Below are 23,111 nucleotides of genomic sequence, written 5' to 3'. Positions count from 1 at the left end.
TTGTATATAGGCATTACAGAACCAGATTGCATTTCGATCGGCGTATAGCGTCAACGATTATCATTTTGGCTAGGTCGGCAGCAATCACTTTCTTCGGACAGAAGCCAACCTTTCCTTCGAAAACCACGTCATCGGTCGTGGCAAGTAACACCGCAAGCCCAAACAAATTAACACTTCCGCAACTAAGAACCCGCCTGACGGGTACTCGTGAACTTTGCTCGGATGCCGGAGAACCCGCTAGGCGGGTCACCTCATACAAGCGGGCGGTTATAAATTACGACTGGTTTCTGGCGTAGTGCGCTATTTTTTGTCTGGTAGCGAATGTGTTAATGCGCCTAACTGTGAGCTCAGTTGCCACTGTGGCTCTTCTTATTATCCTGGTACTTTCTTCCCCTCACGGCTACTATTGTGTCATCGGCATAACAAATGGTGATCATGCGGAGAAGTTGGACTACTCTGATAGCCAAGTCAAAGCCGATGCTCCAGAGCAGGCGCCCAGTACCGACCCCTGTGGAAAACTGTGGGTAGGTTATGATTATTATGAATATGCATGTGGGTAAGAAGAAGAATAAAGAAGTCAGTCTTGATTTGAGCACGTAGTCTCATTGACCTGTCCCTATACGTTTATATGGCGCAGCCGGTAGGAACACCACACTCCATTCGTCTTTCTAGGTATCTTCCTCCTGATTCATTGAGCAGTACTCTATCTGCAAGGTAATGCCCTATGGTGAATGATGATCTTCAAATAGAAAGGCGCATCGTGGAAGCAATGCGCCTATTTTATTATCACATAAGGAAGAAAGCCGAAGTAATTGGCAATGTCAAGAGATACTGCGATAGCTCCCTGCCTTTTCTCTACTACCAGACCGCTGTATTTATGCAGCGCATCAATTGCGTCTATCGCTTCTCCCAGAACCCGATCTCTGATGTTTGGGCACGTGTCTTTCAAAATGCGTGCACAGCAGTAGATGAGACTTACGATGATGCGCTCAACATCGTGCCAGTTTCATCTAGGAGGGCAATGGGACGGTATCCTAAGGGACAGTCAGCTGGACTACCCTTTTTCGAAAGACACAGTCTGCCCACCTTCCAACGAGAATATATACCCTCTCGGAGGCAGTCGTCAATGTGGCCACGTAATCTACTTCCAAGATGTTTAAAGAGCCAAGGCACACCGTCCGGCCCTAGAGTGGCCCTCATTTTAAATACTGACCTCATTATCTCGACATATGTTACCAAGGAGACATCAAGGAGAGGAACCAACTCTTCCACTGGGGCAGCCATTGCAGGCATTACATGCACAAGTACAACTCACATTGTGAATCATGATATGTGCTTTGTTGTTTTACAAGACTGTGATTGTAGGTACTTATTTATTTATTCTTTATTGCACATAAAAAAGTACATAATGGTGTACATAATGCCTTTAGGCATTCTCTACCAGTCAAACACTGCAGGCATCGTGACTGAAAATAATAATCAGATATCACTTACTGTACTTCAACTGTTTTGAATAAAAAATAATGGATATTGTTTAAAAAAATACTTTTTTTTGCTTTTGTTTCTACTTAAAGAAAAAAAATTGAATCCTAACGAAATCATAATAGTCGATATACGTTGAATTATTAGTGGTAAACTTGTTTTTTTATTCAAACTCTCTTTATCCTGCCACGTTTTCCCTGCTACCCTGTCTATTCACTTTCTCCTGTATGTCTAAAATTTCAACTTGCTATAAGTTCTACGTTTTTACGACTATTTCGTTCCCTCCTGAAAATTCCGTATCATTGATGCACTCAAAAACATATTTAAATCCAAAAAGGTACAAAAAACCATTTTCATTTTTTTTCATTCACTTTACCCTGACGGTGCCACTTTTTTGAGAACGAACCGAGACTCAAATAAGAAAAAACCGGCCAAGAGCGTGTCGGGCCACGCTCAGTGTAGGGTTCCGTAGTTTTCCGTATTTTTCTCAAAAACTACTAAACATATCAAGTTCAAAACAATTTTCCTAGAAAGTCTTTATAAAGGTCTACTTCTGTGATTTATTTCATATTTTTTAAACATATGGTTCAAAAGTTAGAGGGGAGGGGACGCACTTTTTTTTCCTTTAGGAGCGATTATTTCCGAAAATATTAATATTATCAAAAACCAATCTTAGTAAACCTTTATTCATTTTTAAATACCTATCCAACAATATATCACACGTTGGGGTTGAAATGAAAAAAAATATCAGCCCCCACTTTACATGTAGGGGGGGTACCCTAATAAAACATTTTTTTTCCATTTTTTATTTTTGCACTTTGTTGGCGTGATTGATATACATATTGGTACCAAATTTCAGCTTTCTAGTGCTAACGGTTACTGAGATTATCCGCGGACGGACGGACGGACGGACGGACGGACAGACAGACATGGCGAAACTATAAGGGTTCCTAGTTGACTACGGAACCCTAAAAACGAGCTAGGTTCGTGGTAGGTAGGTATGTATGTAGAGTCGTCAACTTTTTTGATATTGTCCACAGAAGTCATTTTTTCACAACTCTATAAAGCCGACTTTTAGACACTTTTAGTCGACAGATACGACCAATCTATACTAACGTAGTTACACTAATTGAACGGTTTCTCTGACCCACAAATAGGGCTTAATCAAATCTGGTTATAACGACGCCAATTGAGAACACTCAAACGAAGTTACATCACTTAACGATTATCAATGAAGAGCTACTTAAGCATGTTTATTTTATTAGTCTGCCACGCCATTGCATTACTAAGAAAAGTATTTCACCCAGTGTAACATGAGCTTTAGAACGTTTTAAAAAGTTTGGTACTGGGGTCTTAGGTGCTGATCAAGACTACATATACTTAAATAAATTGGTTGTTTACGATAAGTAATTACGATGCAGCCCGCGTGGTCTCGTCTTTTATATTAAATAAAGTTATTAAGTTATGAACTCCACTGAAAGGTCGCCAGATCATTGGCGGGTTTGAGATGATAATTAATTAGTTGATAACGTTTAGTTAATGGTCGTATAACTAGTAAAGTCAGCATCAGTTAAGTAAAAAAAAAGCTAAGTGAATGAAACCAATTTGAAGACACTCGACGTAGTCAAGGCCGGCAACAGATAGTCTTAAAATTCATAATCTGAACGGGCGATTCTCAGGGATGACGTTCGGTGCCTGATTTCGGTGCTGATTTTTATTTACTACTTTATTGATATGTCAGTCAATTTACTAAAATCTAGCCTAAATATAAAAAATATTGGTGGTGGAGGCCTCCATTAGAACCTTATAGTTTGTAAGAAATTTGACATTTTAAAATCACCGAAATTATGTATGGGCACTGTAATCAATTTGCCCCACCGAATTCAATTTTTTACACATTATTCCACATATCAACTTAATATATAACGTATTATTCAATTTATTGATATTTTTCATTTTAATTCGATGAAGGGTCATGTAAAAAGGCTCATAATCACGCAATTTTACTAAATTTAACATGGTAATATGCTAGTCGTTATTGAGTAGAGAATTTTGCACCCTTAGTATGGCTTAATTTGCTTAGAAACCTAGTTATTTGTTTTTACAAAGTATATCGTACTATTTAAGTATGAAATGTTAGAAAATAATGGACATTTAATCAGTTTACAACGTGGCAATCGAAGTCGGTGGTCACTTTTTTTGATATCGGTGGTCAAAAAATCCACCGAAACCACGGAAATCAACTCCACTGATATCAAATTTTATAGCTTTTTTGGAGATAACTGCAATAGCTTGCATGATACAGAGGAGGTGTCATAATGACGTAATAACATACTTTCAAGGATTTATTAGTACCGTACATAACGACAAATGCACTTAAACTATGGGAGTAAATTGATCCACCGAATGGTAAAAAAACATGGGACCAAACCCTGCGAACGATTGAGAAACCTTCAAAAGTCCCCTTTATAAAACGATACTTGATCTCCTCTACACTGAATGGTTAAAACATAGCTAAAACTAACTATATTTGTGCCACTATGTCCCTAATCTACTAATTTGTAAGAGTTCTGTCATGTTTAAAAAATTACACCGAAATCAGTCACTAGCCCGGGACACATGGTAAATTTGTCTTTGCTCGATGAGTTTAGCTGACATATTATTTTTATACAGAAAATATGATAGGGTAACTAATACCTTATATGTGAATATCTATAACAACTGCGATTAACAACTCCATCTTGTGTTATGATTTTTTGTTTTGCATATTGTGGGTGCGGGACATGCCCACCGAAGGTCATTTTCCGCATTAAATATTTTATTACTTATATTATACATATAATAGTTAAATAAATCATTTTATAGTGTACCAAAAAGAACAGAGGCTAAAGATTATGCCTGAATTAATTCAGATTTTTAAAACAGTCCGTTTTGACGTTTTTTGCCTTGGACACGTAAAAACGCGCCTCCTGAGAACTGCCCGAACAAATCATAACCTTATGAAATCAAATCGAGTGCACGCATTTCCATACAATTTCGCAACTGTCCACACACAGTCTTATTTTTTAAGATTATGATTTTTTTTCAGATTGATCTGACAGATTGTGAATAATCTGAATTTTAAGAATGTGTGTGGCAGGCACTCGATCTGATTTCATAAGATTATGAAATTTAAGACTGTCTGTTGCCGGCCTACACGTATTAAAGATACTAAAATTCAAGAAATATTTAAAGTTGGTCAAACACCGTCGTTAAACAACTACTCGATGTGGACAATTTATTGTTGACTGATTTATCTACAAAAGTCAGAGCTATAAAGGCAATGAATTTCTAAGCAACTTCTTCACGACGAAGCTCGTACGAATTTGTTGACCGTAACCAACCTGTAGCTCGTCACTGTAAGTGCGTTTTCACATTATCCGATCCGATATCGGATGTCGGACCGATATCTCATACATTATAGGCGCCATCTTGGATTTTTTCCATTGAAATCCTTCCTTCATCCGATATCGGGATCGGATAATGTGAATACGAAGACGTAGCCAAAGTGGGCCAAATGGAGACTGCCCCATAGCCCTTTCAACTAAAAGTATCCACGAACATTTTTATACTTTTTACTCGTTACTTATACCTAATCGGGCATAAAACAAAGCAAACCTCCGATACTGAGCACGCAATCTAAGCAGATAAATGGTGTGTAAATACGAAATAGCGTCTCGCCGAGTGCGGCGGCTAGATAAGGAGGGGGTCACATTATCGCGACCCCACGCTCAATTCAATATTCCATTCTATTGATACTTTAACCTTGCTCCTTAAGGGCGCTTTTGGTCAATATTTTAGAGATAAGTAGTACAAGTGTGTCAAGTTTAAACCCTTCTCTAGAACTATGATTGCTACATGACCCGTTTTAAGCATAGGTATGGTATAGGTACCTATGTAAATATAAATAAATATTATAGGACATTCTTACACAAATTGACTGAGCCCCACGGTAAGCTCAAGAAGGCTTGTGTTGTGGGTACCCAGACAACGATATATATAATATACAAATACTTATATACATTGAAAACATCCATGACTCGGGAACAAATATCTGTGCTCATCACACAAATAAATGCCCTTACCGGGATTCGAACCCGGGACCGCGGCGTAGCAGGCAGGGTCACTAGTGTCACTACGCGCTAGGCCAGACCGGTCGTCAAAATAGATTATACTCGTAGACTATAGACCAGGTTTTTTGACCCCTTTTTGATCCTCTAATGGGATGAAATTATAAGGCTTCAATTTGATGTTTTTAAGTATTCAGTTTTTCTAGAGAGTTTTACACTTGTACAGTCGGCCAAAAAAATGGTTTACCACTTTTAGATCTTATGTGTTTAAAAGTAGAGTCGAAAAGTACACCACTTTCTTGGCTGATCGTACGCCCTCTACTCACAAATAATATCGTTCCGGTTACAAACTGGGATGAATTTTCAAAAACTATGAAATGACTTTTCCTTTATTATTCTGAAAAATCTTTTTTCCTGTCTCGAATCCAACAAACTTGCTTGTGCTTCCCACACGATTTTATTTCTTGAAAGAAATACCTACTAACATTTGAACCAGTAGGTGATAAAAATTTCATTACATATTTTTAAAGCCCCAGCCCCAGCCAATCGCTTTCAGTCCCATAATCACCGAGATCCGTTTTGCGATTTGCTCATACCCAACACAATTACGATTAAATTAAGCTTTAATTGTTTACTTCAGTGTTTACATAGCACGCTTTATCTAAGGCCAGTCTTTGAGCTCGATTGATAAATATGTACCTACTTAGCTTAAGGAATGGTCAGCACATAACTTGTGTCAATTTGTAAATATATTAACGTTTGTAAACAGTATAGCGAATTATTTGAATTGCAATTAGACGTTAATGGAGCTTGTATTAGTCGTTTATATTAAGATAAATTGTCTAGTACGATATTACATTGCAAATTTATATGCAGGTACTTATTTTTATTATACATGTAGATAAGTGTACTACCTTCCTACCTACACGCGCTAATTTTATTTCATAACATTATTAGACTACAAATCCAAGAAGACATGTTATAATTATGTTCAATCGGACATATTATCTTTACATAAATTTTAATCTTGAAGTGAGTTTAAGGCAAATACTGCGAATCTTTCGGGTAAACTAGATCACAACCGCTTACACTTATGGAGAACTATCTATAAGCGCTCGACCATAATTAAGAAGACACGGAACACGGAAATTGCATTAGATTGGGTATATCCTCAGGAACCCTTATATCAACATGGGCCTATAAAAGAAGATAATTTGTGACGTTATCTGGGTAAAGGGACCTTATTGTCGATGACGCTTACGGCGTTATGAACGATGTTTGTATACAAATACGACGCCGCGGGACGTAAGCGCCACCCACAATCAGGTCCCTTTACCCAGATAACGGCACATTTTAAGTTCTCGTAAATGAATTACTGACTACTGTTCAGAAAATTGGTTAAGAGGGGGTAGAGCAGGGAGAATTTTCAGAATCTGTCAAATTACCCCATTACACACACAAACACCCTTCACTCACACTACCTCAATTTACTGTGAAAGGTCAGTGACCCTTAATTTTTTTCAAGAGTGTTATTTTGAGTTTGTAGTCAACTACTGACCTCCTTTGAGAAATTAAAACTGTAAAAAAGGTAGCATACAAGAAGACAGAGAAAAAATACGCATCATCTAGCTTTCCTTCTCTGTTCATGTCTCATGTGACTTAAATTTACCTAAATACGTAGATAACGTTCCTTATTCAATTGATTGTTTATCTAGGTGTATTTCAAATTACTTTGCACTTCATTTTGCGTTACTTTTCTATACTTAGATTAAAAATCGTCAGCCTGCCTATCCCCGCAAACATTATTCAAAGACGTGTGTGAAGGGCTAAAGGCCGATACCTCCAGGTAGACAATTATGGTCGCGTGATAAATGATAAAACATCAGCCCTATCACACTATTTGTAAGTGCGATAGGGACGGCCCGATGTTATACCATTTATCGCGCGACCATGATTGCCCTGCCGGTCTTCGGAGGCCTGTGCTGTGCATTACGTATATGCGGGGTGTATTAAAGACTAACAGATAGGTACTTTATTATTTTTGGTCGTTAGGTTTTTTATCAATTTATCATTTATTTTGATACAAAAATAAAGTATGTGTATAAAATAAAAACCTAATGAATAGAGTACAGCTAGCAGCAGTCATGTCAGAGACACAAAGAAAGACAGGGAATATCGACGCATATCTTATCTTATCCAATACTGCCATCGCCATCTGCATCAGACTCTTGATCTTACCCAATTTCCGAGTCCCTTCTCTTAATTTCAGTTCCTTGAGTTGAAAATGTTGAAACTCATACTTAGTATTAAATAAACCACAAATACATATAAAATCACAATATAATTTTAAATTATGGCTTAGGCCCTGTACCAGTTGCAGTCGCCACGTCTGTAAAGCCCCTTGTAGTTTCTTTTAAATGGCTAAATACTTAGATGTCATGTCATACACATCTGTGATGTAACTGAAAATTAAAAAACATCGCTCAGAGATAAGGTTCAAATTAGCATGGCAAAAAATACAGTGCAGTCAAAATACCATCAAAATACGAAAAAGCATATGTCAATGTCAATATCACTGCCGTATGCCGTATTTCAGGCCATAAGGGCTATTTTCACAAATATGAAAAAATCTCAAAAGCAGAACTTTAAATAGTATTTTATGCAACAGGCGTTTAAAGGAGATCAAAAAAGACGAGTGGCGTGGGTAACAATTTGAGGCGAAGCCGAAAATTGTTATTAAGACACCACGAGTATTTTTTGACTCAGTTAAACACCGTTGCATACAATACTTTTTCTACGACCATGCACTTAGTTTTTAATAGGTTTCTTGAATAACTTTCGTGAAATTCACACTGTTTCCTGTATTTTGACGCAAAGGTTTGCACTGTCAGCTCAGCTGCCCAAAGCCTTCCGCGCACGCGCGCCGTATCGTTATAAGGCGTTGCCATGGTTACAGAGCCAAACAATGCGTTTTCAGTTTTTTCGATACTGCGCGCATGCGCGGAAAGCCGGCGGACACTGGCTTTGGGGAATAGACTTTTATGTAGGGTTTTAAAGATCTATGCACGACCCTGTAAATGACGAATAATAGTTCGGGAATAGAAAAAAGACTTTCTAGGAAAATTATTTTGAACTTGATAGGTAGAACAATTTTTAAAAGTTGTAAAAAAAAAATCTGAACTAAGTTTGTAACTAATTATATGAAAAGCATTTTTTATCTTAGATTGCATATTTTATATGCATATTATCGTAACGAATTTTCTTTCAAATAAAAAGAGAATTATTAGAATAGTTTGACGGTGTCTACCGTAAACTGGGGTTACATTGACCAATTTGGGAATTTAAACTTCTCTAGCTTCTACATTTAATAGGTGTTTTTACCCATTAAATGTAGGAGTTAGAGAAGTATAAATTCCAAAATTGGTCAACGTAAGGTAACTAAGGAAGAAAAAAAATGGGACCATCAACTTTTTTAGTCTTTTCCTGCTAAAAATCTAAAAAGGTAACAAAATAAGTGATATCAGGATTATTGTTTTCTGTCACGATGCCTGCACGTATGAATTCTTTTTAACCCAGTGGTTGACTGGTAGAGAATGCCTTAAGGCATTATGCCCACCATTTGTACTTATTCTTTTATGTGCAATAAGGAATAAATAAATAAATAAATAAAATAATGTACGCAGAAAAAAAACGATGTGATCAAACATAAACTGACATTGGGGTTACTTTGATACACTATATATTTTTTTTAATGATAATCGAATGTAATCCCTTACAAAAGTATTTTATGTCAAGAAAAGATAAAAAAAAATGGTTCGCAGTCAAATATTACAACTCTTTAACGCTATTTTGGGGTTACTTTGATCAAGAATAAAAATTAACATCTTCGAAAAACCAACTTTATTTGCAATTATTTCAATATTTATCACAAGAAGCGATCAAATTATCAGCCTCAACAAGTACCGTGACAAAATCAGACAATAATTAACTATGTGTCATTATGGTCAATGTTACCCCATGCAAGTGATCAAAGACACCCCACAGAGTAAATCATTAGTAGTAAATACCTAGTTTGACTTTATGATACAAAATTCAATACAATGGTATAGCTAAACACATTTCTGGCAACATAATATTCACTGTGAACCTTTTACTTTAATACCCACTACGTTAGTTTAGAAGTTTATTTAAACATGAAAAATAGCAACAAACTATGCTTATATTTTGACACGTTATCCGCACTGCCCACGACCATACTTATTTATTCACCGCGTCAGAGCACCATCTAACTATAAAGGTTGGTTAAGGGTTATCATAATATGTGTAGATTTCATTACCGACCACTCATAACATATTAAATCCTTATTTTTTGGTAAAATAAATATAATACGCTCGTGACAGGTCATATTTTGTTCGCAATCCGAAAGAGTCAACCCTTTTCCCTATTCACCCCCTTCCCGACCCTATTCACTCCAACGTTAGGGTGAGCGAAAATTACTAAATAAAACGACATATTTTCAAAGACAAACCGAAGTTCACACTGCCGGAAGATTTTTTGTGTAAAAAATTAGCATGGCACATATAAAAAAACTGCTATCGACGTTCAAAAGTCGGTTTTGGCCCTATTCACCATAAATTACGTTACTTATACCCGTTCCGACCCCATGAACCCAAAATCTTCAGAAAACGATGTACTATGTAGCCCAATTTTATTTGGTATTTTGGAGGTAACTAGTAAAAATAATTTAGTTTTACAATTGTGCGAAAATAGATTCTCATTTGGCCGGTTTTTTTAACCTGGCCTGGTGGCCTAGTGGTAATAACGTTAGCTGCGTAAGCTGAAGACCCGGTTCGATTCCCGGCTCAGCCACCGTGGGCCTTGTCGTTTTTTCTTTCGTGTATGATATCTATTTCAATATATGTATGTATGTATGTGAACACTTTATTGTACATAAGACAAGTTAGGACATAAAAATACAGTATGTACAAAGGCGAACTTATCCCTATAAGGGATCTCTTCCAACCTTTGAGCGAATTGAAAATTTATTATTTATATAAACTTGAAAAAGAACAAATCAAAAATGATTCAATAAAATAATTTTATTTCTTCCCTAGTTGTATAGTTTCATACTTATGATTTTTATTTTAAAGTAATCCGTCTATATTATAGCAACCATGGGTGATTTTTGCGGACTTAAGTAGAAACGTGGAGGTAGACAGAAGTGTGATTAACATTTCTAAGTGTTAATTTCTTGTATCTAGTCTAACTACGAAGCAATACATTGACGTATAAATTGCGTCCATATACAGAGAGGTCATTCATAAAAATACCACTTTAGGTAAGTTATATATATTTTATACAATGTGACAAGCATTGACCACACATCCCAATTCACCCCTCTTCCGACCCTAATCAGCCCCTTCGTAAACCTATTCACCCCTTTCCGACCCGATTGCCCCATTCCTGATCCCATTCACCCCTCAGGCCGCGGATATTTATTCATCCCGTAAAAATTCCCCAACACAGTTGCATCGCTTTCTTCATGAAAACCATTATAAAAATGAAAATATGTCTTATGATTTTCTGTTATACATAAACTTTAGAAGTGTATACACATTCAAAAGGATAATGAACGATTAAAATGAGTAAAAATCCAATAAATTTGAACGTCAACTTTGACAGACATGAAACTGTAAATAAAAATGTGTGGCTTGCACATTTTCACTGTAATTTTAAATATGTAACACATTTTTTTTTTAGTAACATATTGTGTATAATAACTTTTCACTCAACAGATAACTGTTATTGGCCTAAGACTATGTAAAAATACCTATGTAAGTTGAATATTTACGGCTGTTGTCCTAAATACCAATAATAATAATAAAAAAAAAAACATAATATATTATTTTCCTACTTTGATTGCGGAAAATATAAGGAATATGTCAAGAAATATAATAACATTATATACCCCCGGAACCCTTTTCACCCCAAATTACGGTATTTATTAAATTGTCATTATGTAAAATGTCGGAAACTACGGAAGCCTACACTGACGCGCTCTTGGTCGATTTTTCTTCTTAATGCTATGTAAGAGATAATAAAAAATTACACCTCCCAATTTATAAAAAGTTTTTTTGCAAAAAAAATATTTATTGCTCTCCGAGACATTTCTAAAAACCCCTGACTCAATGGGGATACGACGTTTCATAACAGAGTTCCTATGATCACCTTTCTGCTCCATCATCAGATTAGCTCCATGATACCATAATATTGCATTGTCACTTGATTTACATAATTATAGTAGGGGAAATTAGCTAAAATTACGGCATAATTAATGGAAGGTTTTTTTTAATTGAAATATGTACGTTATAGACCGAAGTTATTTTTCATCAACCCTCCCCACTCCTCTCCCTCTGCGTCACCCCTCTACCCTCCCTTAAAGTGCCGAAAATGCGGTTTTTCTCGATTTCTGGCAAAACTGTTGAAGATACAGAAAAGGCGCGTAGGAACGAAATAATCCTTAATAAATTTACTACAAATCCTTCATTAACACTTTGGTTCTAGCACTTATAGTTTTCGCGTGATCCGTCACGAAAGTTGGTCCTTTGCTGCAATTTTCTTTAATGAATGTTAAGTTTTCGCCCCAAATGCTTACGAAATCGTCGAAATTTGTTTGATATGACTAAAATATTGTAACTCATGACTAAAATAAAACTAAGGGGAAAAATCACTATAATGGGTGGAATTTTCAATATGTCTTGGAATTCCAGTAACTATTTAAGACGTAATATTTTCACGGTAGTAGTCGCTAGGAGTACCATTGATCCATATAGTATATCGATAACTAAGGATGAGCTTTTGGTAGCTGTTGGTAGAGCCCTGGAGTATCAATCCAGAAGCCGTAAGTTCCACCCATGGTAGTGATTTTTTCCCCCTGAAATTCATTTTCAGTTTATAATATTTTAGTAATATCAAACAGATTTCGTAAGCAATTTGGGAGAAAACTTAACATTCACTAAAGAAAATTTCAGCAAAGGACCAACTTTCGTGATGGGTCACGCGAAAACTATAAGTGCTAGAACCAAAGTGTCAATGAACGATTTGTAGTAAATTTATTAAAGATTACTTTTTTCCTACACGTTTTTTCTGTATCTTCAACGGGTTTGTCAGAAATCGCGAAAAACCGAATTTTCGGCTATTTAAGGAGGGGAAGAGGGGTGACGCAGAGGGGGGAGGGATGGGGAGGATTGATGAAAAATAACTTCGGCCTATAATGTACATATCCCAATCAAAAAAAACCTTCCATTAATTATGCCAAAATTTTCATACATAACTTTCCAGAAGCAACGTACTAATACGTGTGCAAAATTTCAGCTCAATTGGAAACCGGAAAGTGGGTCAAATTTAGCTTCTACGTTTTGACTCAAACTAACATACCTACTAACAAGGCAAGTTGAATAAAAACTTGTACAGTCAACCAATTTGAATCCTAGGCCACTGTAGAACCTTTGCACAGTAAACGTCAATGTGACTTCTTATGGCAAATAGAACATGGTTTAAATAAGACAGGGTTCTAGAGTGGCCTAGGATTCAAATTGGTTGACCGTACCTATAAAGGCTTCTGATACTAAATTTGCAATAAGTTTACTTGTCATAATTTAAGAACAGATGAGACAGACATATCCAATGACACAAGTCTATACCGTTTTCGTGAACTGTCAAATCACCTCATACAATTTACGGCTGTAAGGCAACCAGGTAGGGTTTATTATTGCACTTTAATTACATATTAATGATTTCTAGCCCGTAAGATATATATTTGCTTTAACAATGGATAGATATTTATGCGGGTGAAAGTGTAATTTAGATTTGTATAAAGAATCAAATATTTTTAAGCGACCCGATCAGATATGTATGCGGATAAGGACCCTCCCACATCTACCGTCTTGCGATCGTAGCGTCGGGCCAACTGTATGGCTAAGCCGCGCTGACGCGGCGTCTTTTTCCATACAGTTGGCCCGACGCTATACGCTCGCGAGACGCTAGAAAGAGAGACGATGTTTTTGCCGGTCACGGAGCATCACAATTTTTTGCCGGGAACATGTCGTCATATACTTATGGCCCACTATAGAACATCTGATATTTTTACACGGCTGTTCATAGTCATTTATGCTGGTCACCAGCTGGTGTTCCATGAATATTTGGTCTAGTTGAGTGGAGAAGTGCCATTCAAAACAAGCGCTTTGTAAACAACGATGTATTTAGGTGATTTATAATTATTATTGTTTTCAACTTACGGTTACGTGTTCGCGGTATGCACAGAGTAAATCTTTAATGAAATAAAGTCATTTTTTTATATACACAATTAAATTTGAACTAGAAGCACTATACCTATACCCGCTCGCATTCCCCTTTTTTCTATTCTAAGTAAGAATCGATTAATACGTATCTGAATATGTATGAATAAATTAAATTGTAATTGTTTACATACAGCCTGTGAAGTTTGGTTGACAAAATTTGACGTAGGTACTGTCATATATATTTTTAAAATGACGTACTGTTAATACCAGCGTAATGAAAATGTATTCCAATGAGTAAAACAAAACATGAAACTTTTTTCAATTTAACCGAACTAGAATGAAATCATTTATACTCATTCGGTTGTGTTCGTTATTTTCTTTAATAATGTGATATATTTTTATTTATTTTTTATGCACAAGCCATACATCTTTAAATTTTAAATGAGATTGGATCTCCACCTGACATATTTGATTTACCCTATTTATTTTGAGCACAGTTTTACACTGGTATGGTTTTTCGTGTACGTACACTATTTTCTGTCAAAATATTTGTCAAATTTAATTGTCAACGCGGAGCGACCGGCGACACGTCTGCCTCCGATGAGCCGCTCACGGCATCTAATCGAAAGGAGAATTCTGACAGCAACGGCGAATGTATGGAAATTTTACGATAGTTTAAATTTAAGGTAAAATTTCTTTGTTGCCTTTGAGAGGAAAAATATAAAAAACCTCAAAACTTCTAGTCCATTTATCTGGCTTTTAGAATCACTTAATGTTATAACTAAAGTATTGAATTTTTTTAACAAAGTTTACTAAACGGCGACATACGTTTTTCTCATTTTAGGTCAACTTTGCGTGGGTTTATTTATTATACCTTTAATAATTAGAGATTCTGAATAGTCAAAAGTTGTAGACACACTCTTTAAGATAATAACTCCATTTATTTTATTTCATTTAATTTAGAAATGTGAGCAGCATTTGTTAAACGCCGAATGCACTTTTCGAGGATTTCGTACGACCCCCTCTTAAGTTTCAGTTTCAAATTTACCTACTTAAAATAACAACTCTTAGCTGAAGGTAACCCAGATATGTCACAAACTAAGAGCTTTTAAAAATATGCCTACTTATGTTTGATCGTATTCCCGTATCATCGGAGTTCAGAGTAATATGCAGTCTACCATACCTTTATCTACATAAGTATTCAGTATGCAAAATGCTAACGCAGCTCTTTTGTCCCCAGAGACTGGTGTGGGTGGCGGCCGCACTGCTGCTGTGGAGTCCGCACGCGCAAGCCAGGAATGTCACGTGAGTACCTGATGGCCCCGTAGCCGAATGGCATTTCTGCGACGCGACGACGTAATCGAAACGCCGCAGAAAGGTAGTCTGGCTCTGTCGCGCCAATACGCAAGAGCGATAGAGATAGCTACGAAAGAGATATTATCGTGAGCGTTTGTGCATTCGGCTACGCACACTGTTCTGTAAACTTAAGTAGGTAGCGGTCAACCAAATCTTGGCCCTAAAAAAAGATGCAAATCTTAAGATTTGGTTGACCGTCTATAAAGTACCTACGATAATGGAATTACTTACTACAGTCGATAAAGGTGCAACCTTCATCCGTGCGGTTTTTTGTCAGATAAGCTCAATCTTTATAACGATCGTTAACTAGAGTCTGGATTAATGGCTAGTAAATAAATACATAAAATAAAGATCATAAACTACATCACACGGTGCGGTTTTTTAGATCAATCAGGACTCAGGCGTAGATACTCATATGATATTAAATTTGTATTGTAAATAAACAACATATCGCAGCTTTGATCATTTAATTATTACATTTTTTTTTATATTTATACTCAATTAATCAACATACACCCTTTTGAATTTGAAAATTTACATCTAAATCGCAAAGCGTATAAACTATGCATTATTTAATCTTTTGAGCCGGATTGTGTCTGATAAATGTTAGTTGGTCCTTCGAGCCGGATTGGACCTATCTATATTCAACGAACAGCGATAGATAGCCCCGCTGGCGCAAATGTTACTATAAAGTCCTATGATATTATGACGTTTACACGCGGGGCTAAGAATTTCGCTGATTAAGTAGCTTGGGGCTGTTTGTTACACGGGCAACACAATTGCCAGCAATTCACATACCATTGCCGCGTTTGCTCCATAGTTAGTTGGTGCGCATTGAACAAACGCGGCAATGGTATGTGAATTGTCCCTTTTACAGCACCTTAATTGAGGTACAAGGCAAACATACCCCTATAAAAATGTATACATACATATGTTATAATTGTCATGAATGAAATGGTTTCCAAGGCTACCGTTGCCGGTGCGTCGACCTTTACGTTTGACCTTTGGCTAAATTCCATCGGGGGACAAAACGCAATTGTGACGCTCATGCTCCTTAATTGTCCAACGAGGGATAACGGCAAAAACAATAACTGTTTATCTGTATGTATAATAGATGGCAGCAGATGTCGCTACGAAAATGAATATGCTGGAAATGTCAGCCATTATAACTTCGGAAACCGGGTAATATTGTAAAAAGAATCAAGTCTCTAATAAAGTAGGTACTATAGAAATATTTTCGGCGGATATCTCCACTGTTAGAAATATGCATTGGTAACCATTATACTCTCTACTACTACACTTCGCCACTATAAACTGCAACATAGACCTTTCTGACGAACCTTATAAGACCCAGATATAGGATCCTAACTTAAAAGTTAAATTGTACTAATAAGTAAAATAAAACTATGGAAACGGATTAAATCGCGTATAATGAATTTACAATTCATCCCGACGTTTCGAACACTTTACAGCGTTCGTGGTCAACGGGTGACTGCGGAAAAATTACAATTTGCAAAAGCTAATACCCACATTAACGAACCATGACCATAAATAATATAGATATATATTATTTATGGCCATATATGGTTCTATATTATTTATGGTCATGGTTCGTTAATATTTCTTGTATGTGGGTGCACCTTTTGCAAATTGTAATTTTTCCTCAGTCACCCGTTGACCACGAACGCTGTAAAGTGTTCGAAACGTCGGGATGAATTGTAAATTCATTATACGCGATTTAATCCGTTTCCATAGTTTTATTTCATGAGTAACTATCGCGGTAACCGAAGACAATATTATGTACTAATAAGTAGTTAATAGTGACTTAGTAACTACACATGGTAATATATCAAGTTATTCAATTAAGCGAGGCGATCTGATAGCCGCCGCCGACAATTAGCGGCACACATCCACCATAACCATTACTTGATTAGATATCCACAGACATGCATAAAAGCTCGAGCGCAATTCCACATTGGATCTTGGAAGCTTGTGACATGAAAAAAAGAGTTACAATTCTTTCCTACCTGAGGAATTTTCTATTCTTAACGTTGGTCCAGTGGTTTCTGGGCTCTTAATCAATTAAACTGTTTAGTATCTATACTTACCAATCTAAAAATGGAAAATTATTGACTAGTAAAAATTACAAATATTGCTGACACTGGCAGGGTTGAATCAACAATTTCGTCTGAAAGTCGCTCTTGTCTCGTAAGTCGTATCCTACCTGCCCTCGCTGAAAAACTATTGCACTACTGCAAAGTACTGTTGTATTTGTTCCTGAGTCTTGGATGTTTTCTATGTATATAAGTACGTATTTATCTATATTAAGTAAGTATATCGTCGTCTAGGTGTAAGGTGTCCCCCAATATTTATTTAAGTATTTATTGCAGCCATGCCACAAGTTATCAATAAACCACCTAGTATGGGCCCTTTATCATCCCTGCAAGTGTTTATTAATGATCCCATGGCCGGACGTTAACTCTTCATAGGTACATAAATCTCGAAATAGCATTTTTATCTCCAAGAGCTGATGTCTGGCGATATTGAGACTCGTAAATCTTTTACAGTATTGATCATAAGGCCAACATTTAACCGTTTAAGTGCTGATTTATGCTACAAATAGATTCTTGCCTTAAGAGATGGGTATATCCAGTTTAGCCGTTGGTTTCGAAAGCTTTTAAAATGTATCGCAATAGGTAAAATAACGATGCAATAAATGAAATTTGGTATACTTTATGTCGTGAAAATGTTAACTTTTAGATTTGGAAATAGTAAGTAGAGTAAATGTTCCTGTTATGGATCAAACATATATAGGTAGTAAAAACATCACTTCAGTGGAAAATATCATAAAAATGAACAACTCTATGAGAAAGTACATTCGTATTGTATTTGAGCCTACTAAGGAAGTACAAACCAAACATTTCTCGTTCCTCTACGTGTTCTAAAAATTAGCTTAACTTTTGTCATGTACGGGAGCGATAAAGATAAAACCTATTAACCATACTCTAAAATTCGTATGGCCCTTATAAAATATCCTACTAGTCTTCGACTAGGCGACATCTCGGAAGAAACATTTGTCACCAGAAGCGCCAGCAACTATTTCAGTGCTGACCCATTTGCCGCCCGTTTCAGCTAATTCGCGGCTAATAAGTACTTACGGTAGCTGGAACTCTACTAATACGCATTATAAAAGAAGAAATTGCACTAAGTAGAATTAGTTTAAGGAACCTCATAGAGCCACAAGTGGCCACAAACATTGCTCCATCTTGGTAGCACATGAAAGTACTCAAGTTTTAGTGCCACTCACTGTTAGCAAATAAGGAAAAAAAACACGAAATCTTGAAATTGCAGTGACAGGTTGTCCGCCCATCGCCCACACCACAATTGAACCCACAATCGGGTTTTAAGACACCCACGGGAGGAAAGATGAACTCAAAATTTTAATATTTTGAGTGAATTAAAAATCAGCTATTGTATAGGGTCATTGTGGTGACAATGAATCACATATTTTTCAGAGCGACATAGAATCGTCACTTCTATCAATAGCAGGTTTTTTGTTTCAGATTTAGATAGATACATTAATTGACTACATATTAAATTTGTCTTACACAAGATCTACCTATCTTTAATAGAATTTTTTTATGACTGTTTAAAAAAAAAGTAAGTATACCTTCAATGCAAGAAGTTTGACTCATTTCCCGCAAATTTCAGCTAATTCGCGGTTAATAAGTACTTGCAGTAGCTGGAACTCTAATAATACGGTAACGCGCATTATACGGTTTCAGCGCTGTGCTTTGACTGAGGAACATCCGGTTATTGGTTTACAACTCAACTCAACTTTACGCAAACTCTGAGCAAATGGGAAATAATGTCGTTAAAAAGTTGCAAATACCTCTAGTCTCTAAGCAGCGTAGTGCGTATTTTAACAGTCAACCATGAACCATTTGACCTACTCGTAGGCCACTACTGTAGAACCTTTTCACAGTTAATATTAAAGTTACTTCCATTATTAATTATTTGTTTCACAAGGAAGTAAAGTTGTTGTAAGCGAAAGATCCAAAACTGAACTGCGATCGTAGCGCGAACTACATAGTGCTCCGAAAAGAGGAATCTCGAGAGGTGGGAGGAGTGTGGTGATGTGGTGAAAATAATGTTATTTAATTTTAAATGAAAATCCTCCTCCTTTTCGCATGTTTTTAACCACGCTGGCAAAGCTCTGGTATTAACGTACTAAACTTTTAAGTTTGAGGCGGTTTTTCTCACTTCAGCCCTTGCATTGGAATTGTGCGGTGGAATGAATGCTACTCGTACAAATGATTAAAGGCATCCCACAATATTAATAAGAAATAAGATAGGTACCAGGAAACAGGTACACTGGTACATATTAATGTAACATTATACGAACACGCGTTGCGGCTCAACGTGCACATCATTCAGCAATCAGCAGACTAAACGGAAGCACAAACATTTCTGGGAACACTTAAGAGCTACCTGGAGCCCGTAATGCCCTAGCATGCAATTGAGGGCCTACCACGAACAGTTCGCAAATTATTAGGGCTATCTTTCTTTTTCACTCTAATTAAGTATACCTAACTTAATTGAAGTAAATGAAAGAGATGCCCGTAATTGGCAAACTACAGTACCTATACAGGTTGCATCGAATATACCTACTGTGACAGCCAAAGTGTCAAATATATCGTAATATCAAATTTATTTGTTAATATCATACTAAGAAAGACGTGTCCCGGTATATTTGGCACTGATGCTGAATATACGGTGTTCGCGGTAGTTCCTCTCCTCGTGTCGTGGACCATAATAAATGCGTCGAATGCCCGGCTGAGGTCGCGGCAGGATTGGTTCATTTCCCCTCGCGAAAGAGGGGCCAAACGAGACTGTTGACCCGCCGGTGGCGGCCTAATCTAAATATTATGCTAGTGATAAAGCAATAAATATGTAAACGAGAATAACAATGGGTTTAAAATGTAGGACATGTTATCATTAGCTGGCACAGGTTCGTTTTGTGCGTGTCAACTTGTCAAGACTTTATTAAGATTTGCAAATATGAATTACTTAGTCCGTTTTCACATTATCCGATCCGATATCGGATGACGGAAGGATTTCAATGGAAAAAAATCCAAGATGGCGCCTGTAATGTATGGGATATCGGTCCGACATCCGATATCGGATCGAGTAATGTGATAACGCACTTACCTATAAGGGTCATATATACCTATCGGAATTAAAAATGATAACTTCATGAAACGCGAGTAACAAAAAATCCTACTTGTAACTTAATGTTGTAGGTATCTTATTTCGAAACAAATATGAAAATTATTATGATTTTGGGGTTAAATATAAGGAATTTATGCTTTCGGATATATCTCGGTAGATAGGATTTTACCCTTTAGACTTCCACTCGAGGGCCTACCTAAAACTCTAGCAATTTTTGTCTGCTGGCCATTTTAATGTGAGATATACCTAAAAACTATTTAAGTCAGGGACAGCATTTAAGTATAAAAATAAATTAAAGGCAAGTTTTCATCATCCACAGACACGAAGACATCCGCGACGCCATGCTATCACTAGTCCACATGTTCCGCACCTCAGAAGACAAGCTGGAGAGGCACGAATACCGCGAGAAAGCGCTCGGAGAACAGCTCAAGAAGATGCTAGGCGTGCTGGATAAGAAGCATAGGGCTCTGGAGCCACTGAAGGGAATGATATCGAGGCTGGATGAGAGGTTGTCCAATGTGGAAACTATACTTTTACAGGTTGGTTTAATTTATTAGTTAGGTACTAACCCATCTTAACTGTAAATACATTATGATGTATGATATCTGCATAGCCTTAGTGAATCTATATTATGTACTAGTATAACCTAAATAGCCTTAAGCTAAAAACAACAGTCTTTCCAGAAAGAGCAGCGAGAAAAATCAACACAGAAGGCGACAGAAGATGCTCTAGACGGCATCCAGAAGAGTCTGCAGTCTCTAACAGCCAGCGTGGGGAAGAAACCCGCTGACTTGGATAACAACCTGACGACTGACGACGACCCCGTCGGACGCCGCCTTGATGCCACGGACCTGAAGATTGATGCCGTTAAGAAGGAGATTGAGAATTTGAAGAATGCTCTCAGCAAGGTTAGTAAAAATGATTTACAACCTTGATTACGTCGCGTAACATCTTGGGACGAAAAATTGTAGTTTAATTATTATTGCTAGTATGTTTAGTATTTAAATCTTCAGTTATTATAGGTGTGTGCTAATCATCTTAAACACCGAAGCTCCAAAAGCGATTGATTACACGTGCAGATTCGAATTACCAAATAATGCTCGACGCACCGCCATCGCTACTGATACTATGTATGTTGTTGTGTCTTGGGCGATAATGATAACACGTCTACTGAAGCAAAAGTCACAAGTTTTGATTTCGTCAAACCAACGTTTCGACTTGGTAAGTTACATCTCTAGAAAAGAAAAATGTAACTTACCTGTACATAATTGAAACTGTAACCAATATTTTTCTAATCCACAGGACAACCTCCGTTCCATGTGCCTCGACGCAGCTCTCGACGACGGCCACCCGTTCAATAAACACATGTCGGACGCGGAGAAGCTTCTTAACAAATACGAGTTGAAGCTTAGCGAGTACAACGGCACCCGCGTGCAGACTGACTTCGTGCCGCTTAGCGAGGTCTCACTTGCTGATGAGGCGTGGCACAGCAAGATGACTGAAGGTACTTTAACTTCACATTTAGCCAACTAATCAAGCTTATGAATGAGATTAGAGTCACCCATTCAACAAACTGAGCGAGTACAACGGCACACACGAACAGACTGACTTCGTGCCGCTTAGCGAAGTCTCACTAGCTGATGAGGCGTGGCATAGCAAGGTATGACTGAAGGTACTTTAATTTCATATTTCTCCAACTAACAATATAGTTTAGGAATGTGATTGGAGCTATCTATTCGTAAGTAAGTATATCGTCGCTTAGCACCCATAGTACAAGCTTTGCTTAGTTTGGAGCTAGGTTGATCTGTGTAAGGTGTCCCCCAATATGCATTTATTTATTTTATTTATTTATTCAACAAACTGAGCGAGTACAAAGGCACACGCGTACAGACTGACTTCGTATCGCTTAGCGAAGTCTCGCTTGCCGATGAGGCGTGGCGCAGCAAGATGACTTTGTGCCATTCGGCCTGTCCTCTAGCTGATGAGGTGTAATACAGCATGATAAGGTTAGCTGGAACTGCTGGAAGGATCCCTTAAAAGGATATGTTCACCTTTGTACACATTTATTATATTCTCTGTACTGTATGTAATTTTTTTTGTGCGATAAAGTGTTTTACTACTACTATAAGTGAGTGCGTACGTCATTTTCATTTATGTCTTATGTCGTAGTATCAATCCTACCGACTGCGCCATGCAAAAAATATTCAAAATAACATTTCTGTGTTTCTTAAAGTACTTTCTTGTCTAAACAGTGATGGAACGTCAAGAGAAAGAAGTGAAGAAGATCCAGCAGCTCCTCGGCGACGCGGAGAGTATGTGGAAGGACTTACCTCGGTTAGCTGACCTGCGGTGGTCGACCAACCTGACGCTGGACGCCGTCGCTGCGGCCAGCGCCACTCTTACAGAGAACAATGAGCAAGGTAAGTACTGTAGATGTAGACAGACCAAATCTTGGCACTAAAAAAGAGGCTTTGAAAAATGTAGGGTTCAGCGACAAATTAACTTCATAAAACGCGTAAACAGCCGTAACACTTAAAAATTGGTTAAAATGTAGGGGCGAAGGTTTAATTCCCTTAAAAATTAGAATTGTCAAGTGCCAAGACTTGGCTAAGCGTCTATACATACATATAC

The 23,111-nt window shown here is 37.2% G+C and overlaps 1 protein-coding gene across 2 annotated transcripts in view; it reads left to right on the top strand.

Annotated features, from left to right (window-relative positions):
• Window positions 1-23,111, top strand: part of LOC125230935 (putative leucine-rich repeat-containing protein DDB_G0290503) — a 41,127-nt gene that overhangs the window by 13,973 nt on the left and 4,043 nt on the right. The window contains exons 2-6 of one of the 2 annotated variants that reach the window (XM_048136234.1): window positions 15,133-15,197; window positions 20,800-21,019; window positions 21,164-21,388; window positions 21,783-21,984; window positions 22,733-22,900. In XM_048136234.1, coding sequence (XP_047992191.1) covers window positions 15,133-15,197; window positions 20,800-21,019; window positions 21,164-21,388; window positions 21,783-21,984; window positions 22,733-22,900 — 880 coding nt within the window. Of the gene's footprint in view, window positions 1-15,132; window positions 15,198-20,799; window positions 21,020-21,154; window positions 21,389-21,782; window positions 21,985-22,732; window positions 22,901-23,111 lie in introns of both variants that reach the window. The other variant, XM_048136233.1, reaches the window with a different exon arrangement.

This window comes from Leguminivora glycinivorella, chromosome 11 (assembly GCF_023078275.1).
Source record: "Leguminivora glycinivorella isolate SPB_JAAS2020 chromosome 11, LegGlyc_1.1, whole genome shotgun sequence".
In the NCBI taxonomy this organism is placed as follows: Eukaryota; Metazoa; Arthropoda; class Insecta; order Lepidoptera; family Tortricidae; genus Leguminivora; species Leguminivora glycinivorella.
This window is presented reverse-complemented; position numbering and strand designations above follow the sequence as displayed.